The sequence below is a fragment of the Aplidium turbinatum genome, chromosome 11, assembly GCF_918807975.1.
Source record: "Aplidium turbinatum chromosome 11, kaAplTurb1.1, whole genome shotgun sequence".
In the NCBI taxonomy this organism is placed as follows: domain Eukaryota; kingdom Metazoa; phylum Chordata; class Ascidiacea; order Aplousobranchia; family Polyclinidae; genus Aplidium; species Aplidium turbinatum.
In genome coordinates this window covers 3067381-3094467 of record NC_137482.1, presented here as the reverse complement: position 1 = coordinate 3094467, position 27087 = coordinate 3067381, and the positions used below count along the sequence as shown (strand labels likewise).

General features: G+C 38.8%; 1 protein-coding gene across 4 annotated transcripts; it reads right to left on the bottom strand.

The window, feature by feature from the left end:
* Positions 1-118: 118 nt before the first annotated feature.
* On the bottom strand, positions 119-25981 carry LOC145779924 (putative methyltransferase NSUN7). Of its 4 annotated transcripts, XM_082591601.1 has the most exons (18): positions 25821-25981; positions 25369-25437; positions 24454-24569; positions 23634-23686; positions 23071-23231; positions 22289-22520; positions 16269-16327; positions 15641-15811; positions 13680-13792; positions 13199-13391; positions 9602-9729; positions 8760-8959; positions 7987-8238; positions 7126-7418; positions 6571-6677; positions 3480-3715; positions 2161-2207; positions 119-1046 (listed from the first exon to the last, which is right to left on the bottom strand). In XM_082591601.1, the coding sequence occupies exons 3-18, from the start codon at positions 24516-24518 to the stop codon at positions 969-971; spliced, it is 2388 nt and encodes a 795-aa protein (XP_082447727.1). In that variant the 5' UTR covers positions 24519-24569; positions 25369-25437; positions 25821-25981; the 3' UTR covers positions 119-968. The 4 variants fall into 4 exon arrangements, with proteins under 4 accessions (XP_082447727.1, XP_082447730.1, XP_082447731.1 ...); XM_082591604.1 differs by lacking the exon at positions 2161-2207; XM_082591605.1 differs by lacking the exons at positions 24454-24569; positions 25369-25437.
* Between the last annotated feature and the right edge of the window lie 1106 nt (positions 25982-27087).

The window sequence follows — 27087 nt, the reverse complement described above, 5'->3', positions numbered from 1 at the left end:
TGAAGCGACAAAAATGAATTAGCAGATTGCTGCATATTGGGCAATTGAGGCATCTTTCGTCACATGAACTAGTGCAATTTCAGCAGCAAAACTCGGGAGTAAGTCTACAAACAACACATATTCATTGAAAGTTATATTGACAATAATATACGGTATCAAAAGTTATACAGAGAGATTTATAAACACAGTAACTGTAATAGTTTGCATCTAGCAGCTTGCGTTGCATTTGCGCAAAACAACGCAATTTGCAGCCGAAGAACACATTGCTGGTATACCTAGCAAGCTTGTAACCAGTCCCAAAGAAGTCTTGTAGTTTGGAACACTAAGACATGGTATAGGCCTACTTATCATCATCCATTTTGATGATTATACCATTTCTTGGTATAGTTAGTCTACGTGGCATAGCTATGCTCATGAGAAAACAAATCTCCCATCTTCGTTTCAAGGAGCAGTTATAGGCTTGCTTGGACGGTGTAACAATAAACAACACACAGTTTCGATATGCACTACACATTGACTTTCGCAGCTAAAATTACCAAACAATTAATAAACTCTATTCCAAAACATTCATTAGAAAACTGTCGGTAAACTGTGAAGCGCTGAAAATGGATGGAAAATTACAACTCGAAAAAATTGCAAATGACAACGAAGAAGTAGCTTTGCATAACCCACTTACAGTTGTGGCATAGCTATTAAAAAAGTAAAACTTGTCATATATTTGTACAAAACTCGTATGTGACATAAAATATGTTAATAAAAAGCAAAGACAGATAAAACAAATTTGATAAGAAGCAATCTATGCACAAGAGCCGTCTCGTATGCAGTCAGATATTGTCACAAAAAGTTAACTCTCTGTGTTGCCATTTTCAAACATTCTAATTAGTTTCAGTTGGAAAATTCTACACCATTCCACTAAACAGGTTGACGTGACATCGATGCAGGTTAATGATGTCACAATGTTTAGCGAACTACTTTTTATGTTTGTTGGACTTGTCTTCATGGTTTGTGTGCCTTAACTGCAGAGGGTTTGGAAATCGATACTGGTTCTGAAAATTATAAACACAAAGTTACAGAACATAGATATACGAAGCGGAGCCGTGAAATTAAAGTCCCTGATTCATATTAGAAGGCCGTTCTGCGTTCACTCGCAGCATCATGCTTGAGATGGCACTGCGTAGTAGCCGTAGCTTTTCCTTTGATGCCAAATCAATTCACTTTGTATAAACCAAACAGCCATTCTGCAGACCAAGTAGGTTTGATTGATTGAATCTTTATCCTCGGACTAGGAAAGCTTCTTGCAGAGCTTAATCCTGGCAGTTTCGCATACTTGTAGTGTAGAGGCTTTGAATCACTGACGAAGGCCCGATCACCGAGATTGACAGAGTGAAATTTCCGATTGTTGAAGTCTTGTTGCCGGGGAATTATTCCTTCCATCAGATGCCGCTGATTGGAGAGCAGTGCTTAACGTGCGTTGCTCAAGCGCACGCCCTGAGAGTCGAACCAGCGCCGCTTGGTCTTGAAGCTTCTTCGTTCCAGAAGTGACGCGCTAACCAATTGAGCTATCGGGCGGACCACAGAGGCCATGTGTTTGAGGCTTTCTCAATAAAAGGGACGTTCAAAAAGTGGTGGCTGCACCATTTACACCAAACTTGTTATGAGATGTCATTTTGAATCCATCCAGAAGAGTTGATATCTTGTGTTTCTACGTAACAACTCGAGATAACCAAGACAACATAGTTCCTTAGAAAATAATCGACTTATTCTGAAGACCTGATTCTTTTTCTAGGACCCCAAAGAGTTGATATATTTTCTGACTTGAAAAATTTTGTGCTCATAAGTCATTAAAATAGACGTTAATGCTTTAACATTTCAAGCATTTTAGCGTCAAACATCATTACGGATTTATTTCATCTTATCAGTTATTATGACTAATGTCACTGCGTACCGGTACTGCATTTTATTTTCTATAATAAAATTTTTCATAACTTAATACTAAAACAACTAACTACCGGTACTAGTCTACAACTGGCTCTTAGTCACTGAAAGCCGGGCATGCCTTATCACTCCATCGCTATAACTACATCCACGACCCTGACCTGATGTTTGTGCTACCTGCACTACACTGATGTATGCCGAAACTAGCCCACAGCTATCACTAACCTTATTAGCCTCCGCCGACCTAAATCCAGGTGAAGATGGACCTAGCGCTGTTGGAGGGCCATGAAAAGTAAGTGAGCATTATATATGTTGCTGTGAAGTAGCATGTAACAACACAAAATGCAGAAGTAGATTACAGAAAAAGTGGCAAACAAGCTTCTGGGATAGCACACAAGCATAATTCAGGAGGTTAACAATGCAACTCTGCCTTCAGCAAATGGTTCACAGAATAGGCTGCTCGACCAAGTTTACGATGAAATGCTATCTGCTTAAAAAAAATGCATTTTTCAAAAAATAAATTATTTGTAGTAGAGATATGCACCAAAGCACTTGGCCTACACTTAAAGGTAAGAAAACAAAAACAAGATAACTTCAATAAATTTTAATGCACAATTGATCAAACATTGCGGTACTTTGGTAGGATTGCCACCTTTTCCCGTTCGTTAACGTGCTAACGTGCTGGCATATATCGATTTTTGTAGTTAGTATCTTTTTCGTCCCGAACGCGTTAATGATGAAAAATAAAATGATTGATCAATTGATATAAAACAATGCAATGCTGAGGTGTTTTTGAACCATGTCTTCATCCTGAAACATCAGGGTCGACCAGTTGTCTGCAGGTACTCCTCCACTTAAAATTTTAAGTTACTTTTTGTCAGATTTCTTTCTTTGATTATCTTCATCCTGCATTGCGGGAAAGCGGACTTGAGCGCTATGCATCGGTGTACGCCTTCTGACGTACACCTGACCCACGCTGCAGCCAACGGCAATGTCTGTTTCCGGTTGTCTACTCTACTTATGACTTAAATTTGGTACTACCCATTACTCGAAATCGATCACTAGGTAGAGGCAATTATCGTAAAGTTTCTTGCCTAGAGAAACAAGTGCGGGTGGCTGGAGTCGAACATGCAGACTCTCAACTGCGAGCCCAACGCGCTAACCACTCGGCCACGGCTGCAGTGTCTTCCCATGTTTTCTTTGGTCTTCACTAATTTCTCCTGTGACTACCTTATTCCAAACTTTTATTTTTGAAAATATGTAAAACCACTGATGCCTTACGCAATCCAACGGAGACTAGTTTAACACGGTAAATGTTAAGCGTACATTATGACACGACATAGAAGTGATGTCCTCAGTGGTAGTCTATAGCCGAGTCGTGTGCGCCCTTGCAACACGTTAGAAAGGACATCGGTTCGATACCGCCCAGAATGATCCTAGTTTTTTCTTTTGCAAGACACTTAATGACATGCATAAAGGTGAACACAAACACCTGAAGCCTGGATACGACCAAGAATAGAGGTGGTGACTGATATGTAGCTTACCTTTGTTCTTATTCTCGTACGAGTCAAGGATAGTGTGGACATCAACAGCTTGGACCGATTTCAACACACTCGCTTGTTTCACTGTAGCAGATTTGGCGTGATGCGAAGGATTTTGATGATGCAGTGGCTGACTGCCGCTTTGGGCTTTCACTTTCTTGCCGAAACCAATTTTATGTTTTTGCTTGGTTGGTTTCTCAAGCCCTTCTTCATTGCGTTTACCTTCTTCCTTTATAATCCTGTAAGATGTAGGCCATGCTAACTTGGAGAACCAAACAATTTTGATTCAGGTAGGGCAGGGGTGTCCAAACCGCGGGCCACGGGTTGGACACCCCTGAAGTAGGGTAACCGATTAACTTTTGTAGCGGTCAACTACAATGCATCAATAAATGATAATTTGGAAGATTGAACCAGAGCTAGTTTGATTGTTCTTTTATGGCCGCTGTTAGTGAAGATATCTTACTACTTCGTTATAAGCTTAACAACGATTTCAAAAAAATCATTGAAAAAAAGATATAGCCTAGGGGAAGGTCTAGTTAGTTGAGCCAGAAATCGATTTTTCTGCAATAAAAATTTAACGACAAACTTTACCAAAAATCCGAATCCATCATGATAAATTTCAGTCTTATGCGGTTCTTGTGAACACGTTTGTGTTTGCGACTGACCCCGATTTATATCATTTATCGGCATTTCAAAATTGAAATTTAGGCGGCTCAAATGATACCCTAAATTTCACGGTTGAGCCACCCGTTGTTCACGGTTGATCCACAATTATTTCACTTCCAAAAGATATCCCAAAACAAAGCTCAATCTGTATCAATCACAATAAACTCTTCTCTTGAATATCTTGCAAATAAACAATCAAAAAAAGTTTGAACTGTGTATTGTGTCTAGTGTCTTAAAATGAAAGAACAGTGAACACTGAACGAACAGAAATTTATATTTCTGAAAACACTGAGAATCATTGAATAGGAAACTTTGCACGAAGGTGCTTTTACCTTTCTGAAACGATTTCGCGAGGTTTGTAAAGGAAACGAACATTAGCAACCAGTGGCGTTGCCATAGAGAAAAATATAAGGGGGGGAGTGCTAAAAAAATCACCTTCAAACTGGCGCATTACAGAAAAAACTACTCTTATGGAAGTTTAAGGGGGGCAGTGGACCGCCCCCGGCTAGGACACCAGTTCTACGCATCAATTACAGTACGGTACAACAAAATTAGGGCAGTACGTAAGGACCATCGGCTCATATACTAAATTCCTTATGATAAAGGCATGGCTCAACCGTGAACATTGCAAGTGGCTCAACTGTTAACATCGCCGCCATTTTCAAAATTCATGAAAATTTGCCAAGAACCAACTGGCTAATCAAGCAACTAGAACTACTAAAACAAAGAGTAAGTTACCTTTACCTATCCCAGCATTTCCATTAAGACAACGATGAAACATCGTAGGAAAAAATAACACATTTCTTATTTTTCTCAAAACTACTTTTACCTACCATTTTACATTTAACTGCTTCACAATTTTTCTGCTTGTAGAAAATCCCTAAAACTACATGTGCTGATAGACTTCAAGTTTTTCCATATTTTCGTTATGAAACGGTTGACTAATTATGCACGACGTTGCGATAAAACCGGATGGATCAACCGTTACCCGGCTCAACTAACCAAACCTTCCCCTAACAGGTAACATTAAGACTGTCCGTAAATAAATATAAAGTACACGACTTTTTAACGTACGGTGGAATCTTTTAATACTTTTACAAATCTATATTTTTGTTTCCATGAGTAATTTAAATTTTATAATAATGTCAATATCGTAGTAGCCTATTGTACTATTTGTTTGTTGCAGAATATACTGACGAAGCCACACTTTTGTGCCGAAGCTCTAATATAATAAACGTTTGCCGATTTAATTAGTGAGATACTGTTTACTTTTTTTAATTATTTTGGTACACTACGCATCCTTTTGGATCATTGGTAAAGTCACAAGCAGATTTGATGAAAATTTTAGTAACAAAGTTTTCTTTTGGAGTATTATAACAACGTTAAATATTTATGTATCTAAAGGTGCGTCTACACGAGAAAGTGTTCTTGCTTAGAAATTCTTGCTTAAGCTAGTTTTTAAGCTTGTTCCGTCTATACTCACAATCTCAAAAAAAGATTTTGCTTGCTTGAACGCGGTCACGTGAGTATTTCAACCGCAATGACGTCACGTTTCAAAAAGTTCGCGCCAAAGCAAGAAGTAAACCAGCTGTTTTTTAACTAGTCGGCAGTCGCAGTGAGCTGGCACTTTGAGTTGTTGCAGTCATTCAATGATTTAATAATGGCTTTCAAATGTTAACGTGTGTTATTTTTGTTGTGATGATCATGGTCAGAAATAAAAGCAACTGAACTCAACTTGTGTAAAAAATGCTGCAAAAAGTGTTCCGACACCTTAGTGAAGTTAAAAAGTTAGAAACAGGCGTGGCCAGAGAACACTGGAAGCATCAAATACAAAACAACAACTACAAACTTCCTAGTTGCTTGACTAGCAGCCAGACTACTGAGTGTAGACCTGAGGTTTTGCCGCAAAAAGATTTGAACTCACTTAAGCGCCCAGTTTTTCGCTCTGGAGCGTATTTTTTCTCGGGCACTCGCTTACTCGCTCAGTTTCTTAAAAGTAAGCGGCACAAAGTGCGATTAACTTAAACAAACAAGAAGTTTTGCTAGCTTAAGCAAGAAAACAGTCGTCGTGTAGACGCACCTTAACTCAGTTGTTCTTAACCTCAACCGCACGCTTTACCCTTTCGCGAAACAAGATCACCTTTTGTTACAAATTATTTACACTGGAGAGTTAAAAATTCTTAGTGTAAATCAATGCAAACACTCGGCTGCATAGCCGAGTGGTGAGAGCCCTTGAACGGCAATCGAAAGGGCGCCGGTTCGACACCGCTCAAGAGCATGCAGCTGTGTCTTTGGCAGGACACTTAAAGGCATGCCTGAAAGTGGACATGAAGATTGGCTTCCTTGCCTTCCCGTCCACTGAATCTAAATCTTCAACCACCGGGTGTAAGCCTGGATATGACAAACAAATCAATGCAAATACACTCACTTAGGCGGGGAAGTGGCTGCAGGTTTCTTGTCGACTGGAATGATCAAACCCTGCAACGCTGCTCGACGCAACATGTCCTTCGCTTCGGTTGGGTCGCTCTTGTCGATCTGGGGAGATTAAAACAAAATGAGACGCTGTTGGATACAGTACTGCCCGTCAGTAAACCTAACAGCTCACCTCTACCCAGGGTTTTATCAGTTGGGTAGGCAAAGTAGTTGCTGAAGCAAACGCGGCCGAGAAAAAGGAACTGGCCACCCTACTCTCGTTAGTGCGAAGGCTTAGTACAATGAGAACCTTATCTTCTCATTCCCCGATGCTTGGATTCAAGCATAGGACCCACCTTTACTTTTTTATCGACCTTATATGTAACAACATTTTTAACTATTTTTTATAACGGTATCAACAGCTAGCATAAATTACTCAAGTGTTTCTCTTAGAACCAAAAGAACATAGAACGTATAGTTACACAGCTTATGTAATGAAATACAACCTATTGATAACTTTAAACTTCTGTTAGGCAACTTTAAACGTTTGCTGAGCTGGAATGCCACTCACATCTCGCGACAGCACAGCTACGAAGCAGCCGTTCATTTGTGACGTTTGTCGCATCCGTAGAAAGTTGTGAGCCAGCGCAGTGATTGATTTCCCTCTTTTGGTTTTCGATTGTGCGGTCTTTTCATTGTCTTTGATGTCGTTACTCAACAGAGATAGAGTGGGAGGACACACTTTGAACGAACGGGTCTCCTCCGCGTTGTCTTTATGCCACTTGATGGCAGTGTTCACAACCAACTCGTTCTCATGAGTGTGGATGCTACGTGTGACATACACAACGGCCTGGACCTTTGGAACTGAATGAAGGTTTGAACATAATGAACTACAACTTACTTTTTTGCGTTGATTCAACGTCTGCAGACACTGCTATCACAACAAAAAGATTCATAAGAACACTTCCATATTTGTAACGAAGGAAACTTTATCTGACGCAGAGATGACTATCAGAGTAGTGGGTGAGATCCAAGCCATGAAAATCTCCGTTTTTACATTTAATGGCATTAAAAATTAATGATCTAAAACAAGCAACCCATGCGGTCTGGTTGGGCAAACCCGCATTGTCTGCTGAAGCAACAGTAGGCAGCTACAATGGGCAACAAATCAAACATGTTTATTGTTTCACTACTTTCAAACCAGTGCGTTGGAAGAAGTTGTACAATTTTCAATGCATTTAGGTTTTAAATCAAGGCTTCAAAGCCACGGGTGGTTTTAAAGATATTTCTCTAATTTTTTTTTTGTAACGATGCAGCTTCCCAGACTGCAAATCAGTCTGTTTTTACATTAATTCCGCGTTTGCAGACGTTGAATCAATGTGAAAAAGGACTGATTTGGTTTCTGGATTATATCAACAAAGATAGCACTCACACTTAAGAGCAGCTTTGAGTTTCTCTACGTGCATGAGACCTGCCTCCGTCGCCTTCTTGTGCCGCTCCCCATGCGACAAATCTTTCAACATGGCATAGGTCTCCTTATCACCTTCATTCAGCATAAACTCGATCGGATTGGCCACTGCTGTACGTGTGCACTGAGGCGTGACCAATATAGCTTTGACATTGTCGAACCGGGTATCACGTTTCGGATCTATGTCTTCAAACCTCCCAGACATCAGCTTCACATCTGATAGGCATCAAAATAAAACATTAAGGTTATTCGCCGCCTTTCCTTCGACAATTACGCCCACACCCAAATTATTGCACCCTGGGTAAAGGTGAGCGGTGATTTTATCCAACCAGTAGAACTAGGATCGCATGATTGAAAAGTGAACGTCTTATGAGCAACGTCATCTCATCATTATCGAAGAAGAGGGATCATCCAGTAAAGACTTTATCCTCGATAAGAAGTCTTTGATGAACTTTTTGTTTCGCGTTCACGAGGCGGTGACGTAATGATGTGGTTGAAGGTGAAGAAGCAAAAGTGCTGTCATAGTTCGCGTAAAGCAAATCAAAATATTTTGCCACAAAAAATAAAATGCAACCATACAATGTTTCATCGGCTATCGTCAATCCAGATGCTGCATGTCATTACATTTTAAACGAACTATGAACCAATGTAATCCAGTTTGATCCTCCTATAAATCGTTTTTAACCCTTAACAAAGTAACGGCTTACAAAGGTATGCGGTACAACCAGTTCTCTTACTTGACAAACCCATATGAAGCATGTACTGAGTCATCTGAGCCATATGTGCCTCGCTTCTTATGCCAAATGCAAACACAGTTGGCTGGTGTGTTGCACCTACATTCGATTTAGTGCCAGTGTGGATAGAACCCATCAGTACGTGCTGGTTGCTTGTTCTACCATACATCAGCTCCTTTGCGTCCATACGTTTCTGTGTCATTCTGCAGAAGATACAGCGCAAAGTTATAAGTGGCTAAGATTATTAAAACATGGTATGGCGACAGGAAAGAGAGAAGACATCTGTGTAAGGAACCTGGATAGAATCAACCACAAAAACAAGGCTTCGTGGCGAAAGGGCGGCAAAACTGGCGTTCTCTTGCAAGGGGAGACAAACGTCGTGTCTCATTTATTAAAGAAAGGACAAAGGGATGATAATAAACATATCACCGAGGTTTTAATTCAAGTTACTCCCACAACGTCAAAACCCTTTCGACTCCGCAGCCCTACACAGGGAGATAGAGCAGGAAAAAACCTTCCGCAACACGTAAAACACTTATTCTGACCCTGCAGCAATATTAAACTTTGTCCAAGTATAGCACATTGATATGTATTCGCCATTCAGATATCACATAATTTGTGCTTCTGAAATCCAACTGTAGACTACTATACAAAGTCTTCTTTGAACTGCATGTGCTTTTGTTATTAGCCTGTATCGCGTCCGACACTACCATCCAAAGCAGGGGAGTCCAACCCCTTTGAACCGTATGTGGCCTTGTGGTCAAAAAGGTTGGACACCCCTGATCCAAAGCCACATAGGAAAACTTGAAGACAAAAGCTGGAGCCGACGACGTATTACCACTTACTTAGAAAGTATGGTGGCAAGGTGAGCAGTTGTGAGACCGGAGCCAACATCGGTGTGTATGAGGTCACATTCGTCGTCTTCTGTGAGTAGAGCCCCAACAGATAGGGCTGCCAGGCTGCTCGTCTTGTCCTGAAATGATAAGTTGTTGTCAATCATCTAATTCTGAAATGGGACAATGAAAGCCAACAAGACACACAAACTATGTACATATACGCCATCTTATTATTATGTCATTGTGATAAGATTGAAAACAACCACAGAGTTGTTGTCAGAAACATCATCTCGAGCTGAACAAAGGAAATTGGATTGTGTAGCGCTGTTTAGCTGTCAAGGTACTGAGTAGAGTACTTTATCATGACTTTTCATACAATAGTGATGTCGCACAATATTTGCTATTGTATCAACAAGGTAAGTAACTAAAGAGGGTCTCATAAATATTATCTCAGATAATGTCATCGCTGTAACAACAAAACATAGAACTTTTGTACACTGATTGTAGCTTGGTCGCGCAAGTATGAGCAATGAGCATCCAATGATTGCGCAATATCGGAGGTTTGTTATGAACCTAGCAGATTATGTCAGCTTGTCATCAGTGCTTCCACTTTTACAAAGCTAGATTACCACTTGTATTACCACATTTGTCCTCAAATTACCACATTTCTTACTGGGAGTTTCTTCCCGATTTTAACCGTATTTCGATTTACTTTTACATTAACAAAGTGACTATTTTTACCCACTTGTTGTCATGGTTACAATCAGGTGTTGCAAGAGTTAGGATTAAAGTTAGGAAGGGTTAAGGTAAGGGTTAGACTTAGGAATAAGGTTAGGGTTTTGATCTTTATCCAGAACTTAAAAAAAAATTCCAAAATGCAAGTTTTTGTTTTCATTAGCTTTAAACTTTTCTCAAATTAGGACAGAATTACAGAATTCCTTATCTGGCAACGCGATTATTTGGCTACATATATAAGGTCTAAAACAACTACTCACTACTCAGTTTATTAACAGTGCCGGTTATTAACAGATATTAAAACGTCCAAAATAAGTAAGCAAAGTACTGTACATGACACCGCAGCTAGAAACTGAAAGACATCTTGACTATGAATATGATCACATGGTCACCCTACGTTCAAAGTCAAAAGTCAGGAGTCAGGACGCATTCCAAAATCAAACCGAAAACAGCAGAACATGCTAGTCGCATGCTATTATAAGTAGTTTTTTGCATATCTGTTCGATGTCGGAAGACAACAGTTTAAATGCTCTTATTTGTTGATATTATTTGATGTCAAATTTTCAAAATTTCTAATTTTCACATTTTGGCAACATTTCCACACAAAATTTCCATATTACCACTAAATTACCACAAATTTTTCATTACCACATTTTTACCACAGCATGATGAAAATTCCACAATTGTGGTAATTACCACCAAAGTGGAACCACTGCTTGTCATGTTTATTGACGAACTGGAATGTTGCTGGTTGTAGCTACTTAAGCGGAATAAAGAAAAATTAAATAAAATTTACAAATTTAAGAAAGGAATGCGTACAGCTTCTCAACGCTTTTGATAAAATGGCCAACATTTTGAATTGATAAACGTTTTAAATACGTCTTTCGTATGTTTGCACCAATAAACTGGAAAGCGGCAAACTTGAAATAATCATGGACATTCACACGGCAAACCTTTCAACTTAACAACGGCGTGGAAACGCAAATAAGCAAACAAAACATTATCTCAAACTATTGTTCTCATAATCGGGCGGGCTGTTACCTGCTGAGCAAACAAACCACACAAATGGATCGTGCACTCTTCACTGGCAAGTGAAGCACTTAACTTTTCAATTTTCAAACTAAGATCCCTAAATTCATCAACCAATCTAGAAAAATAAAATTGTTATACTCTCTTCCTCTTTAGTGCTATGAACATTTATACCCTATACACATTTATAGCAATAAAGACGAACACAGTAAAGTTTTCGAAACGTTTGCAGAACATAAGTTTAGTATCTACGTGTTGAGTTCCAACCATTTTGCTCCTAAAATGATTATGTTGTCACAAACACCCCATCCCCTTGCAAGAACACGGAAATAATCCTTTGACAATTACAGCAGAGTGCAAGCTACCATTTCTAGGTTTGCTGCAACAATTGGTCTGCTTAATGAAACCTAGGAGTTTCATGTTGTTGTTATTTTGAGGAACAGATGATGCCACGTGTCCTCCCAACCCAAAAGAACTTGAGCGCATTCGTGAAAGCTGAATCTTATTAAGCGATGAAAGGCTTCGGAAGAAACAACAATATATCAAATTACAAATGGACAGAAAACTTCATTGACGTCAAGATAATTGAAAACGTATCAAGATTTCTATAGTAAACAACTTCAAACAAAGAATGAGATATTGCCTAATAGATCCAGTAACCGTTCCTTGTATTAAACTTAAAGCGAACGTATATTATGTTGTCACACAGCAGAAATGATAGGTCAAAGAATGAAATTGAAAGTTTCAAAACAACTAAAAAAGCAAAACAATCATTTACACACGTAACAAAGATGTTTAAATACCTAGTGTACAAGTGCTTAAATATTGTTGATTGTTTAAAAACAAACATGTTGTCAAAGTTCAATGAGTAAAATTTGTGACAACAAGCTACCCGTTGATCACATATACAAAATACTTTAAAACCTCTAGAAAAGTAATTTAAATTCATGACTTCAAACTTTTTTCTACCCTCCTTAGTACATGCTCATATCATCTTACTCCATTTGCCCCTGCAAGTTAGTCCATAGTCTCCTTCATGTCTAGCATATCCACCAGTTTATGAATAAGCTAGATCTGATTTCAACCATAAATACTATTAATACTACAAAAAGTGCTCAATGCCAAGCAAAAATCCAAGCAGAGCAAATTACATCAAATATAGTTATTATTATTTTCTAAAACCTCTACAGCTTGTTTCGGGTCTGCTACTATTCGGTGAGTCCGATTCGGTGAGTCCGATTCGGTGAGTCTGATTCGGTGAGTTCCTAACCTCTAACCCCTAACTCCTAACCCCTAACCCTAAAACGGCAATGATAATTAGGCTACGGTACCCGATAATTTAAAAAAAAAAATGAAAAAAATCCCCCGTTAAGGGATCGGACTCACCGAATCGGACTCACCAAATCGGACTCACCGAATCGGACTCACCGAAACGGGCCATTCCGGCTTGTTTCACCCTAAAAGGAGGAATCATCAGAAGGTCCTCATTTAAATAGAATCCATTTATTTATTACATTTTTACTTATTTTTATTCTATTTGAATAAGGACCTTCTGATGATCCCACTTTTAAGGTGAAACACGCTGTAGTAGAGGTTTTAGGGAGTAGTAACTGTATTTTGATCTAGATCTTATTTATGTGTCCACTGTCCACCCTAGACAAACGTTGGATCCACATTTCAACCACACACGATTCAACTTGTTTCCGATTCATTAGCGTGCTAACATATCGTGTTTATAACGCTATTCACTAATACTTGTAGAAATGCTGCTGGTAGTCTACCATGCTTTTCTTCCCAGACGCATAATAGAGTTCTTGAAAGTGACAATGCCAACAAAGTCACCTGCAAAACAAGCTTTCCGTCCTCTACAAGTTCAAGGCACTTCAAAGCCTCCTTTTGGTCCCCAGGGAAGAGAATGACATCATTGCAGTGAAAATCCTTTCGGTAGAACTTTCCTTTCTTGGGTATGAGGATCTTGTTGTCCACAAACTCTGCATAGTGGTTCTCCTCCAAGACGCGGATGACCTCAGCCACACTACAAACAAGATTTTAAAAATATGTTTTCAAATAAATTGATTGCAAGGTTTTTAGGCAGGTTTGCTTGTAAATATTAAGTTGATTACAAAACATTGAAATGAGACTAAAGACGTAAGCATTGATCCTCCCAAAACCATCTGGGCTTCTCCGCTCAGGCCCTTTGCAAAAGTTTAACGGGCACGTATAACTGTTCGTTAATTTGGACTTTAAGAGTTGAACTGTCGAACAAGTCAATAAAATAATGAAACTGTATGTACTGTATGCAACTAGATGAAGAGGAACTAACTTTGATTTGAGGGTGTTCACCCAGGCGTACTGAGGCAGCGACGAGGCGCATCTCTCCTGCTGCCGCACATTCTCAGGGAGAACGTAGTCGATGGAGAGAGACTGGTGTTTGACCTGAAAGGGAAATTTCTTATGACTTTGATTAAACGTTTTAAAGTAATCTGCAGACATGGTTAACTAACCTACACACAAACTCACAACATGGAACAACAAGCATGATCAGTATACTCATTAGTCATTATTGAAATTAAATTCAAAACTCTAAATGTTTAATTGTTATATATTCAACTCCTTGTGTAATAAAGTGTTTACATTACTTGGGCTTGGTACATTATACTAAAGAAATTAAATGCAGCAAATACAACTAAGTGTAACTTGTTATAGCATGTATAGCCTAATTGTATATTGTTATCGCGGATCATGCTGCGGGGCAGATACTACAAAATTTTGCAAGGGTGTCATTTCAAGATACTCAGAGGCCACCTGCGAGCACGCTCAAGACGACACAAAAGCTTATTAGCAGCTTTCAATGTTATAGCTTATAGTCTTTTGCTACTGACTGTACTTTCATGACAGTAAATAGTATAGCAAATTGCTATTTTCAATGCTTTTTACATGTTTGAAACAATCATACCACTGAATTTACTCTAATCATGATACAAAAGTATGCTTGATCATTGTATAGTTTGTTTTCCTTCTCAGAACAGGTTATGAATGTACTTTCAGCGTTTGAAAACAAAACATACGATAGTTACAGCTCTAAGCAAAATACAAAAAAATATACTTAGCTTCGTAATTATTATATTAGTATATTATTGCACGAGACTAAACAACAATAAGTTCAGTATCGCAAACAAAGTATCGCGGATCATGCTGCGGAGCAGATACTACGAAATTCTGCAAGGGTGTCATTTCAAGATACTCAGAGGCCACCTGCGAGCACGCTCAAGACGACACAAAAGCCTATTAGCAACTTTCAATGAGCTAGAAGCATCATCAATGGCCACTTTGGATACAAAAGCGTATTGTCTGCACTTTACAGCAAGCTTGAATTTCACAAAACTTTGAAAATTTGTAATAAATTTTCAACCAAGATACGTGTAAAGTTACGTTTGCGGCATTTCGAGTTAATCAGAAGACGCAGCAACAGACTCGACAAAGTCAAATCATCATTGCAATGATATTTGAAACGTCGTAGCTTTGAATGGGATCTAACGCAAACCCAAGGTCAGACGATGGTTCCAAAGCTTTTCTTCTATCACAATTGCTACGGTGGTGTTTGAGTGAACAGGTCTGTTAAAGGCTAGACAAACGTGAAAATTATAGCCTTGCAGCCAAAACAAACAATGTGCAAATTCTCGTTTTATGAGGTCGTCTAAATCATTAACAGCAGCAGCGTTGCACCGCTATCTTTCAACAACCGATAAAATTTGTATGGACAGGAATGCACGATTGGTCAACTCGTCTCGTTACGGAATGGCCCGATTCGGTGAGTCCGATTCGGTGAGTCCGATCCCTTAACGGGGGATTTTTTCAATTTTTTTTTTTAATTATCGGGTACCGTGGCCTAATTATCATTGCCGTTTTAGGGTTAGGGGTTAGGGGTTAGGAGTTAGGGTTAGGGGTTAGAGGTTAGGAACTCACCGAATCAGACTCACCGAATCGGACTCACCGAATAGTAGCAGACCCTCTCGTTAAGTATTGTTTTACCTACCAGGGTGGCAGCTTTGCTGACCCTGTTGTATTTCTTCACTATCCTAGCATCATAATCCTACTCATCATTATACCAGTGATCAAATCGTATTCAATGTGCCGTTGTGCTAAAAAATATGAAGCATCAGACACGGTCAAGAACATACGAATACGACATGAGAAGGTGGCAAGCTTGAAAGATGAAAGCCGTTTGGATCTTGGCTTTGCAACTACAAATGTTAAACTTCCTTCAACACACCATCCACTTACCCTACATCTCGCCAATGAAGCGGCTAATCGGATTCGGTGATCAAAGATGCTGTTCTCCACCTCCGCGACATGCTGGATGGTATCTTCGCCTATGATGATGCATCGAGGTGCCCACTTCCGGTTTTGGAAGTCAAACAAAACAACCATGATGAGAGCGGAAGTGTCTTCAGCCTGTTCAAGTTATGGTAGTTACGATGAATCAGCGTTTAATAAAGATTAATAACGTAATGCTTGTACAGCTTAAGTAAAGGTTAGTGATAAACACATGGGGTACTTGATACAGTTCTACAATAAAATTTCGCAAATAAAGTTTGAAAACGTGACGTCAACATCTCGCGTGCTATCAGCGTTCAACAGGAAAGACAAGTTTCGTTAGCAACCAATGAGATGGTTTGATGCATAAAACTAACATTTGAAGTTTAGTTTTTTAACTATGGAACTCTTTACATCGCGTGTGATGCTTGTGACATGAAAGCATGACTGTGTTCTCACGCTGAGGAGAGATGGACATTACGGCACGACATAAATGCGGATAAATACGGAGAGCTTGTTTAAGAGACGAGTTTGTTCAATGCCGCATTAATTATATTTATCATTTTCAAAGCACAACCATCAAAACGACACTTACAGCAGGATAGTTGAAAAAGTATCCACTATCGGCCAGGATTTCCTCGAGAAGTTTTTGATCTAAAAAAATACTTAAAAGTCACCTATAGCTCAGGTAACTGAGGGAAACTCTTCAATAATTTCGACCAACGTGGCAATGTTTGATCGATTTAACTTGGTTTGTTCAAAACTAAATATATGCATTGAAATTCCTGAAATATAGGGCAAACCCAAACTCAAAATCGTTTATTTTTCAATTTGATAACAGAATGAGAGTAGGGCCGAAAGATCAACAATATCTTTTGTCGTTATTTACAGTTCCCACAGTTGCTAGCTTAAGATTATTGTTAAAACATCTTTTTACAAGACCTCAGTAAACCACAATGATAAAAGTGTTGATTTAGTTTGTGATGATAACAATAGAAAGTGTTGAAATGAAAGGTTGTGACAAGTTCACATGAGAATGTTTTCATAATTCTCAACAACAATCCAACATATATACCAGAAGTTCCCAACTTTTTTACACCGTGGCCCCCTTTGAAAATTTTGAAAAATCAATGCCCCCCCCCTATTTTTGATTATTATTTTATTTTTGAAACAACCGGGCATTAAAGACTATTTCATGAAGATTTGTGCAAAATGTACTAGTATTTTATTATATTTTAATTTATTTCTTTTGTTATATAGTGATGGAGTGGACTAAGAGATGATAAATTAAAAACAATATTATTTTTCAAACATTTCAATGGCCCCCTTGAAAAGAGCTCATGGCCCACTAGGCCCCCAGGTTGGGAACCCCTGATATATTCAAACAAAATTAATTCAATCCGCAATAAAGGAGAGTAGAGTTATGGCTACAAAAGTCATTGCAACAACGTCTTTCGTTGATATTTCGACTGAATAGCGAGCTGAGTGGTGGGAATAGAGATACACGGTTCGTAACGTCGACGGTTCGACGCATATCACGAGGTTGTATTTGTAGTGTAAAGGCATAATACATGTTATGCCCTGAGACGCCACGCAATGGTAATTACGCAGCACTGTGCGCGTACCTGCCGTTGGGCGACGCAAGGACTGCTACGTGAGCGATGACTGAGGTTTTTGTGGTCATTTCGAGACTAACCCAACATGGTGTCAGAAGTGAGATAAAATGTCGCATCAGATAATGTTACCAGATGCGTTTAACTGGCAACATAACGAGTGGGGCCAGTGGATTAAAAGATTCGAACGATATAGGCAAGCATCCCAATTAGCGTCGAAAGCTGAAAAAGTGCAAGTCAACTCTCAAGTCTATTTGCTAGGAAGCAAAGGCGAGGATGTGTTTTCTTCATTTAAGTTATTAGAGGCCGATTCGATCAACTACGACGTAGTCAAGGAACGCTTCAACAACCATTTCAAACTGCGCAATAACGTAATTTTCGAAAGAGCAGTGTTCAACCGCCGAGATCAACTGCCAAGCGAGCGCTTTAATGACTATGTTACTTCTCTGTATGGCATGATAGAAAAGTGTCAGTATGGCGCTATGTCTGATCAGCTACTGCGAGACAGACTCGTGGTAGGAATTACAAATAAGTCGCTGTCCGAACGCTTGCAAATGGACCCAGAGTTAACTTTACAAAAAGCTATCGACGCCGCACGACACGCAGAAAGCATTGCAGAGCAACAAGGTGAACTTCAAGGTAGAGCGGAGAAAAATTTCGACTACGTGGACGGGGTTGAAAGAAAACGTCGCAATAAGTTCTTCCCGAGGCGAGAATGCTGCCAACGATGTGGTAGAAATAAACATTACGAAAACGAAAAATGTCCAGCTGAATTCATTACTTGTTTTAAATGTTCAAAGATAGGCCACTTTGCAAGACAATGCCGCAGCAATAAATACCAGGAAGTCTCGTCGATATCAGCTGATAAAGTCGTAACTAGTTACGAAGAGGAAAAGACGTCTTACTTAGGTGAAATAAATGAATCTTCAACGAGTAATTGGACCGTGCCTATTAGAATTTACAACGACGTCATTGATTTTAAAGTAGATACAGGAGCGGATGTTACAGTTATACCAAAAACCTTAATTAAAGATTTCCAAAAACTTCAATTGGTAAAACCTGACCAAAGGTTAGAAGGACCCGATGGACAAACATTGAACATTGTCGGATACTTCGACTACTACGTATCCTACAAAAAACGTGCGGCATGGCAAAAAATTTATGTTACATATTCAGGTAGCAGAGCCTTGCTCAGAAAACCTGCCATAGAGGAATTAAATGTAGTTAAATTTGTGGATAATCTCGACCTAGAGTCAGATAAATACAAAAAGGCATTCCCATACTTGTTCAGAAAATTGGGATATCTCGAGGGGGAGTACAACATAAAAATTTGTGACAATGCCGAACCTTACCAAGTGTCCGTAGCGAGAAGAGTCGCCATCCCTCTACTTCCAAAAGTTAAAGGTGAAATTGATCAAATGGTAAAAGATGGTGTCATATCGGAAGTTAATGAACCAACGGATTGGTGTTCAGGGATGGTCGTCGTCCCAAAGAAAAACGGCAAACTACGCATATGTGTCAATTACACTCAACTCAACAAATGTGTGAAACGTGAAAAACACCCGTTGCCCTATGTAGATCAAGTTTTAGGCCAACTGGCAAGTGCAAAATATTTTTCTAAGTTAGATGCAAAATCGGGTTTCTGGCAAATCAAACTATCAACGCAGTCAAAACTGTTGACAACGTTTATTACACCGTTCGGACGATTCTGCTTTAATCGTTTGCCATTCGGGATATCAAGTGCCCCAGAGTATTTCCAACGACGAATGTCCCAAATCGTTGGAGATATTGAGGGAGTGGTTTGTGAAATGGACGATATTTTAGCTTTTGGAACCACCAAGAACGAACATGACGACAGGCTGCGCAAAACAATGAGTAGAATACAAAAGTGTGGATTAACATTAAACGAAAAATGCGAGTTTTGTAAAACGTCGATAAAGTTTCTAGGTCACGTCATCGACAGCGAAGGAATCCGTGCCGATCCAGACAAGGTGAAAGCCATACGCGATATGGGTGCTCCAAAGAACGTAAGCGAAGTTCGAAGATTCCTCGGTATGGTCAATCAATTAGGGAAGTTTTCCTCAGAAATTTCAGAAGCAGCTAAACCGCTGAGAGAATTACTCACCAAGAATTCTGTGTGGGCTTGGACAGAGGAGCAAGAGAAGTCCTTTGTTAAAGTGAAGCAGTTGTGCTGTTCCACAAAAGTATTGTGTTTTTACGATCCAACAAGAGAAACAATTGTTTCAGCAGATGCTAGTTCATTTGGATTAGGGGCAGTTTTGCTTCAGAAACAACAGAATGGTGATTGGCGCCCTGTATGCTTTGCTTCGCGTTCTTTGAGTACCACAGAACAGAACTATGCTCAAATCGAAAAGGAGGCCCTAGGTGTCACTTGGGCATGTGAGAGGTTTTCTGATTACGTCATAGGACTGAAGTTTGTTGTCCAAACTGGTCACAAGCCATTAGTTGCAATCTTAGGAGCAAAGTCGTTAGCAGAATTGACGCCACGACTACAACGGTTTCGGATTCGCCTAATGCGTTTTTTTTATTCTGTTTTGCACATTCCAGGAAAAGACCTAATCCTTGCAGACGCACTCTCCAGAGCTCCGGTAGAGCCACCTTCCAAAACAGACGAAGATGACTGTCAGCAGGTCCACGCTTTCGTCTGTTCTCTTGTTGAATCGCTGCCAGCTACGGAGAGTCGTCTACAACAAATCAAAGAACGTCTGGCTGATGACTCAGTGTGCTGTGAGATTATGCATTATTGCACAAATGAATGCCCGACCTTGGTTTGGTTTGGTTTGGTTTGGTTTTGAATCTTTATCCTCGGACTGACAAAGCCTTGATAGGTTATTCCTGGTACTTGTTCGCATACTTGTAGAGGCACTTGACGCAGGGCCGGTTACCGAGATTGGCAGAGTGAAGTTTTCCGATTGTTGAAGTCTTGTTGCCGAGAAATTATTCCATTCACTAGGTGCCGCTGAATGGAGAGCAGTCCTGAAATGCGTTGCTCAAGCGCACACCCCGAGAGTCGAACCAGCGCCGTGTGATCTTGAGCCCGGCGCGTAACCACTGAGCTATCGGGGCGGATAGCTCAGTGGTTACGTAAGTTAGGCCCAAAACTAAAAGTATTTTATCCCTTTAGAAGCGAATTGTCCGTACACGATGGATTGCTACTTCGAGGAACAAGACTAGTGATTCCCGTTTCATTACGATTGGATATCCTGGAGAAAATCCACGAAGGCCACATGGGAATCGTCAAGTGTCGCCAACGAGCTCGCGATTCAATTTGGTGGCCAGGAATGAGTAAACAAGTCGAGGAAATGGTGAGGAGTTGTGTTTGTTGCGCGGAACATTCCCGCAATCGGTGTGAACCAATGCTGCCCGTAGAGAGACCGAGCAGACCATGGCAAAAAATAGCGAGTGATCTATTTGAGTTCAAAGGTAAGAAGTATCTTTTGCTGATAGACTATTTTTCGAGATGGATCGAATTATCCTTGTTATCGAGTACAACATCTCCTTCCATCATTAATCAGATGAAGTCTATGTTTTCTCGTTATGGCATTCCCGAGATACTAGTTTCTGACAACGGCCCGCAGTATAAGAGCCGAGACTTTTCAAACTTTGTAGAAGATTTTAGCATAACTCATGTTACGTCTAGTCCTAGATATCCACAATCTAATGGCGAAGCCGAAAGAGCCGTCAGAACCATGAAGACATTTCTTGACAAATGTAAAGATCCGTACTTGGCAATGTTGGCTTATCGTTCGACGCCATTGAGGAATGGATTTTCTCCATCAGAGTTGATGATGGGCCGCAAGCTCCGGACAAAACTTCCATGTTTTCCCGACAACTTGCTGCCAAATTGGCCAGATTTTGCACTTGTCCGTAAACTTGACCTTGAGGATCAAATCAAACAAAAAAAAGACTTTGACCGTCACCATGGAGCGAGACCGCTACCCACCCTCCATCCAGGTGATGAGGTGTTTGTTAGAGACAGCAGTGACATGCAGAAGGGGGTCGTGAGAAACGAGTATGACGCCAAACGGTCATACATCATAGACACCAATCAAGGAACATCAGTTCGTAGAAACCGCAGAGCATTGGTAAAAATACCACAGGCTGGTGAATTTGATATAAGTAGTAGGCCTAGCGTGAAATGTTAAATCTCTCATTCTATTGACAATCACTTAGTTAACAACGAAGCAAATACGGAGACCAGCGACGTCCAATCTACAAGAACAAGATCCGGCAGGATCTCAAAACCACCTGAACGCTTGGCATATTAACTGCTTACGTCTTGTGTTTTTGGGGGGGAGATAATGTAGGACTATAGTTGTGTCTTATTAGTGCATATTGTTTTGATTTACCATATTTCCTTGAAAGTGTCTTACGATAGGAAAGTTGACAACGTTCCGCGAAGTTTCATGATTGTTTAACTTGCATACATGAGACTTGCTCACAAAAGCTTAACTGATCTTATTTAATACCGTACCCTATTATCTTCCCATGAACCGTGTGAAAACTTATTCTGTTTATTGTACTGTATTTGCAATGTGTGGTTATACATCTGTTTCTGTATGATGTCTTTACAGTACCTCGATGCTTGGGCGGAGATGTAGTGTAAAGGCATAACACATGTTATGCCCTGAGACGCCACGCAATGGTAATTACGCAGCACTGTGCGCGTACCTGCCGTTGGGCGACGCAAGGACTGCTACGTGAGCGATGACTGAGGTTTTTGTGGTCATTTCGAGACTAACCCAACAGTATTTTTGGTAAAAACACTTAAAGGTATGTCTGGAGGAGTGGAGGTGTACACCAAGATTTATTTCGTTGCTTCATGTCCACTTAACCTAATCACCAACCTGCCATTACCCTGGATGGGACTAAAAGTTGTTTAAATTTAGTAAAACCAAACAAATCAATAAAAAAAAACTGAACTTGCAAAACTTTAAGAAAAATAAATTATCTGTTGAATTCACACATTGTTGGTACTTACACTTTAAAGTTTCATATGCAAGTTCATAGGATTGCCTTTTCATTCTTTGAGAAGAAAATGTTGGAGGGACATTGTTTGTTTTCACAGGAGGATAGTTTATTAAAGATTCCCCTACGTTTTTTCGCTCAGCCAAACGCTCAAAAATATCGGCCGCCGCTTCGTACACAGCGTGTGGGTAACCGTAGTTTCCCCCGGCAAGAAAATGAGGAATGCTGCGCGCTCTTTGCTGATGCTGGAAACAAGACAAGTGGTGTAACTAGAAGTTTCATTATAGACAAAAAGATTTGTCCAAAGAAGCCCGGTCTTTACATATTGGTTGATTAGTTTTGGTTTTTGAATCTTCATCCTCGGACTGACAAAACTTAATCCTGGTAGTTTCGCATACTTGTAACGGCTTTGAACCATTGACGCAGGACCGGTTACTGAGATTGACAGAGTGAATTTTTTGACAACTATTGAAATGATATTGCCAGGGCATTTATTCCATCAATTAGATGCCGCGGAATGGAGAGCTGTCCTGAAAGCACACCCCAAGACACAAACAAGCGCCGCGTGATCTTGAGTAGGGTGCTTGACCACTGAATCTTAAAGCAGTATATATAGCAGTATTTTTCATTTTCCTTGCCTAAAAAAATCTCACAACAGAGAAACTTGGCGCCTCATTGCCTCCAACCCTCGACGAGAGGAAGAAACTTAATTGATGATGATGCCTTCTCGCCCACTGAATCCAAAGTAGAATCACCAGAAATTAGCTTAGATGAGACAAAAAGTGTACAACCCACCTCCATGCCATAAACTGTCATCCAATCCGGCATTTCACCAAACGTAGACTTGGTCACGCACGGATCACTTCGGTGGCTGCCGCGTGCACCAAAGAAAAAATTCTTCTCAATAGAAGTTATAGAATCTGCAAGTGATCCTTCTGATCCGCTTATAGTTTGGCCTGGATAGAGATATGAGTTAACAAAATTGTAAACGTGTCATCACTAATTAGGATATACTGTAGTCTTTACAGCAGAGAAACAATTTTTTTTATCATGCTTGAATGCTTTTAAACGTTGCTGTTGTAGTCCTTTTAGCTTGTGTCAAATTCGTTAAACAGCCTAATGAAAGCAAAGTGTACACTACAGTTTATTGTACGCAGCATACATAAATAATAAATATACATATACCTTGGAAAGTATACATCACACAAGATGACATACATAAAACAAGATGACAGCTATAAATAATAATCTCACAATCAAAACTTGTTATTTGTAAATTATTTGACTGTAATAAAGTCAACATAATATGTTGACCTATAACCTATATTATAGGTTAAAGACACGTTATAAAAACATACCATCAGAATGCCGACAAAGGGTGTTGTTTGAAGCAACCTTCAGAGTTCGATGCCTGAATAAAATTATTGCAATACTGGATTTTACTAAACTGTTTTCACAGCTAATAATAATAATAATCATGTTTTATTTTGCGCCCATTGCGATCACATAGGTCCTACGTCCTACAACAGAAGCAGCAGTGACATTATTAATCTTCAAGTCAGCTGCTCCCCTTATTTTGGCTTGTCATTAAGTGTCTCTAAGTGCCATTAAGAAACAATGGTTTAAATTAAAAGCAAAATAATATAAACCTAAAAGAAACTAGTGCATTTTGGGAAAACTAGGCTAAGTATTTGAAAAGTTACTGATGACACAGCAACAAAATACATGCATGCTTAGTTATACGTAATTTATTCTATATTCATTCTGGGAAACTGGATTAAATCAACAGATATAATATAGAAAATAGCCTACTACTTAACACTAACTGCAATGCACAAAAAAAAACTTACTTAGGTACCACAGCAGGCATTTTGTATGAGTTCAGATACCCAAGATGAAAGAAATAACTTTTAACATAACAACGCTACTAAAACAGTGCAAAAATAATGAAAAAAATTTCATTATATCACTTGATAAATTGTAGGCTACACTTGCTAAAGTGGCCCATGCCTTTCTACAATACAACCTTCATTCTTTCTATCTAAAATGTTTGACTCTCTTTCTCTAAACAAACTTGTAAAATACAGCATATTACAACACAGACAAGTCGAGAGATAAAACAACCTCATGTTTGAAACCAGGATGGTTAATGTAAATAATCTTGAAACAAATTCTAACCGTGTTTTGTTGGTATTACTTCGGGATGGTGTGACAACAGACTGCCTTCCCATATTTCGAATCATTTTCACAAGTTTCTGACTGAAATCTTTGCTCACTTTATATATAATCTAAAACTATACATGTAGTATAAAACTGTGTTAAATATAACTAAATAAAAATTATAACATTTTATATGGTACGGTATGTGCTGTATTTTATTTTATATTACCTATCATGAAGTTAAAATTTTATCTGGTACTAACATAAGACACAGAAAAAAATCGGACATGTTTATTTCTATTATAAGTATACATACATTAGCCTTTGCAGATTTTTCTTACAGTAACATTTGTTTTTTCAGGCCTTGCCTGTTTATGACTGTACTGTCACTATATGCTTTCTAAAGCGATGAAAGCAATGCATGTTGCATATCTGAGATAAATAGAGATATATAAAAACATTATTAAATCAAAGTTATTAGCCTATAGCCTAGTCTCTAAACCCATGACAGCCTGTTTTACCCTAAAGGAGGATTATCAAAAGGTCCTTATGCAAATAGAATCTAATTTAGAGACTAATAGCTATATTTAATTTAATTCGCTCTGCTTGGCTTTTTGCTTGGCGTTGAGCACTTTTTGTAGTATTAATAGTACTATTTATTGTTTAAAAACATTATTATTATGAGGTAATGTTTTTTACTGCTAGTAAATAGAATGGTAGGCTAATATTTGCATAGTAAAATTTACAAAGAAATTAAAAAACATGAGTACCGTACTATATAAGAAAAAATCCAAACCATTTAGCCTACCTGACATAAAATCATTTACAAAACTATTCTATGGTGTGCTAACGCTTCACTCAGATATCTGATGATTGCTAAGATACTAATACTTTCTAAAATTTAAAATAATTGAAAATTTTACTGAGCTCTACCTTGCAAACAATTTTCAAAGTCTTTGCTTTCCAACTAAGGGATACTTTCTTATATATCTCCTTGACTACCTGTAGTCAACACAATAGTCACTGAAAAGTTGGTTCATCTGTATAACTGGTTACTTAATAGTCTCGAGTGTTTACTACAAGTTGTAACTTGACACCAATTGAATTGTTTAGATCACAAAAGAGCAAGTCACACAAAAACATGAAAGTTACATCAAATTTAATTTTAAAATTAAATCATTGTTAAAATACTTACATTTTTTTTTATATCCACTATCCAGTGTACGTTTTTTTTTTTTTAAACAATACCCTGTTAACATTTCATTTTGCAATGTCAACAATGCAAAAAGTTCTAATGGAAAAACCTTTTGTAAAACTTACACATTGATATTAGTAGCAAAACTTCAAAACACAGTGTGCCTTATCTTACAAGATAGAAACCTTACCTTTACAATTGTTTGATAACCACCACCAGGCAGCTGCTAACTCAATAGCAAAAATAACTCCTCAAAAACCACAAACGTGCAGAAAGATTTCTTCCTTGGTAGTAGAGGCTTGCTTGTGAGCTGTTGATAGACTGATGTTAAGCAAATCGGAGACTAGCTTAGCTTGCCTAAGTGTTATAAAATACAAAGTTTAATTTGATTGATAAAATTGATTAAATAGATCATGTTTTATAAACAAATCCATTTTCAAATTTGAAAAAGAAAATTAATTCTTTATGCCGGTGTTGTCTGGCAAATTTGCATTAGCCTGAAGTAGCCTAGTTGCATAAAACTAAAATCTACGGTAAGTCAGCATTACAGCCTTATTAACATAACATCATATTTCAATCTAGTAACATGCAACCTGAAAGTTCATGGCATATCATTCAAACAGTGAAAAAGTAGAGAATTGAAAAAGGTATAACTTTAATAGAAACAGCTACGGGCTATGATTATATAAAGTACACACCAACAGCCTTTGAAAAGGCAGATGACCCTTCCTTGGCGTGCTTTCTAGGGTTGCCAGAGGTTAATATAAAAAAGAGCCCAAGCTTATGCAAAAAGTAGCCCAAAAGTAGCCCAATTTTTTTGGGGGTTCTAAAATGGAGCCCAAGCAAAGAAATAGGCCATTATACAAAATTTTTCTTGATTGCTTGATCATCAGTCCCAAATTATAAGTGTTTTTCCAGTTCTTTATGTCTTTCAGACAGATTGGCAACCATGCATTCACTCAACTGTTTGTTAAAATAACTATTCAATTCAACTGTTTGTTAAAATAACTATTCAATTCAATTTATTTTTATTTTTCAGAAAACAACAGCAATGATAAAGTTACCAATAGTTTACGGGAATAAAACCAGCAAAAGGAAACGGCGGCAAAACCAAAGAAGTTTAAAACGTGCATGCGATGTAAATTTAAAGGATACATCGATGAAAGTAAATTTAAGCACGGCCACCAAACCTAAACTACAAACAAGTACGGTACTGGTACCTAAACACAAAAAGATGGTTTAATTGCTTTTCGTGATGAGGTAACGGATCAAGAGTGTTCCCCTCAAGACCATCAACAGTTTTGATAACCCACCAAGGTCGATCAGCGTAGAAACTATCTTTTTGTCTTGCTTTTTTTTTTTACTCATATAAATTGTTAAAAAAAAAATCACCAGCCCTTTTTTTCTCATCTTTCTAAATTTGTAAAAACTTTATTAAGGTGTTGCGACCATGCCAT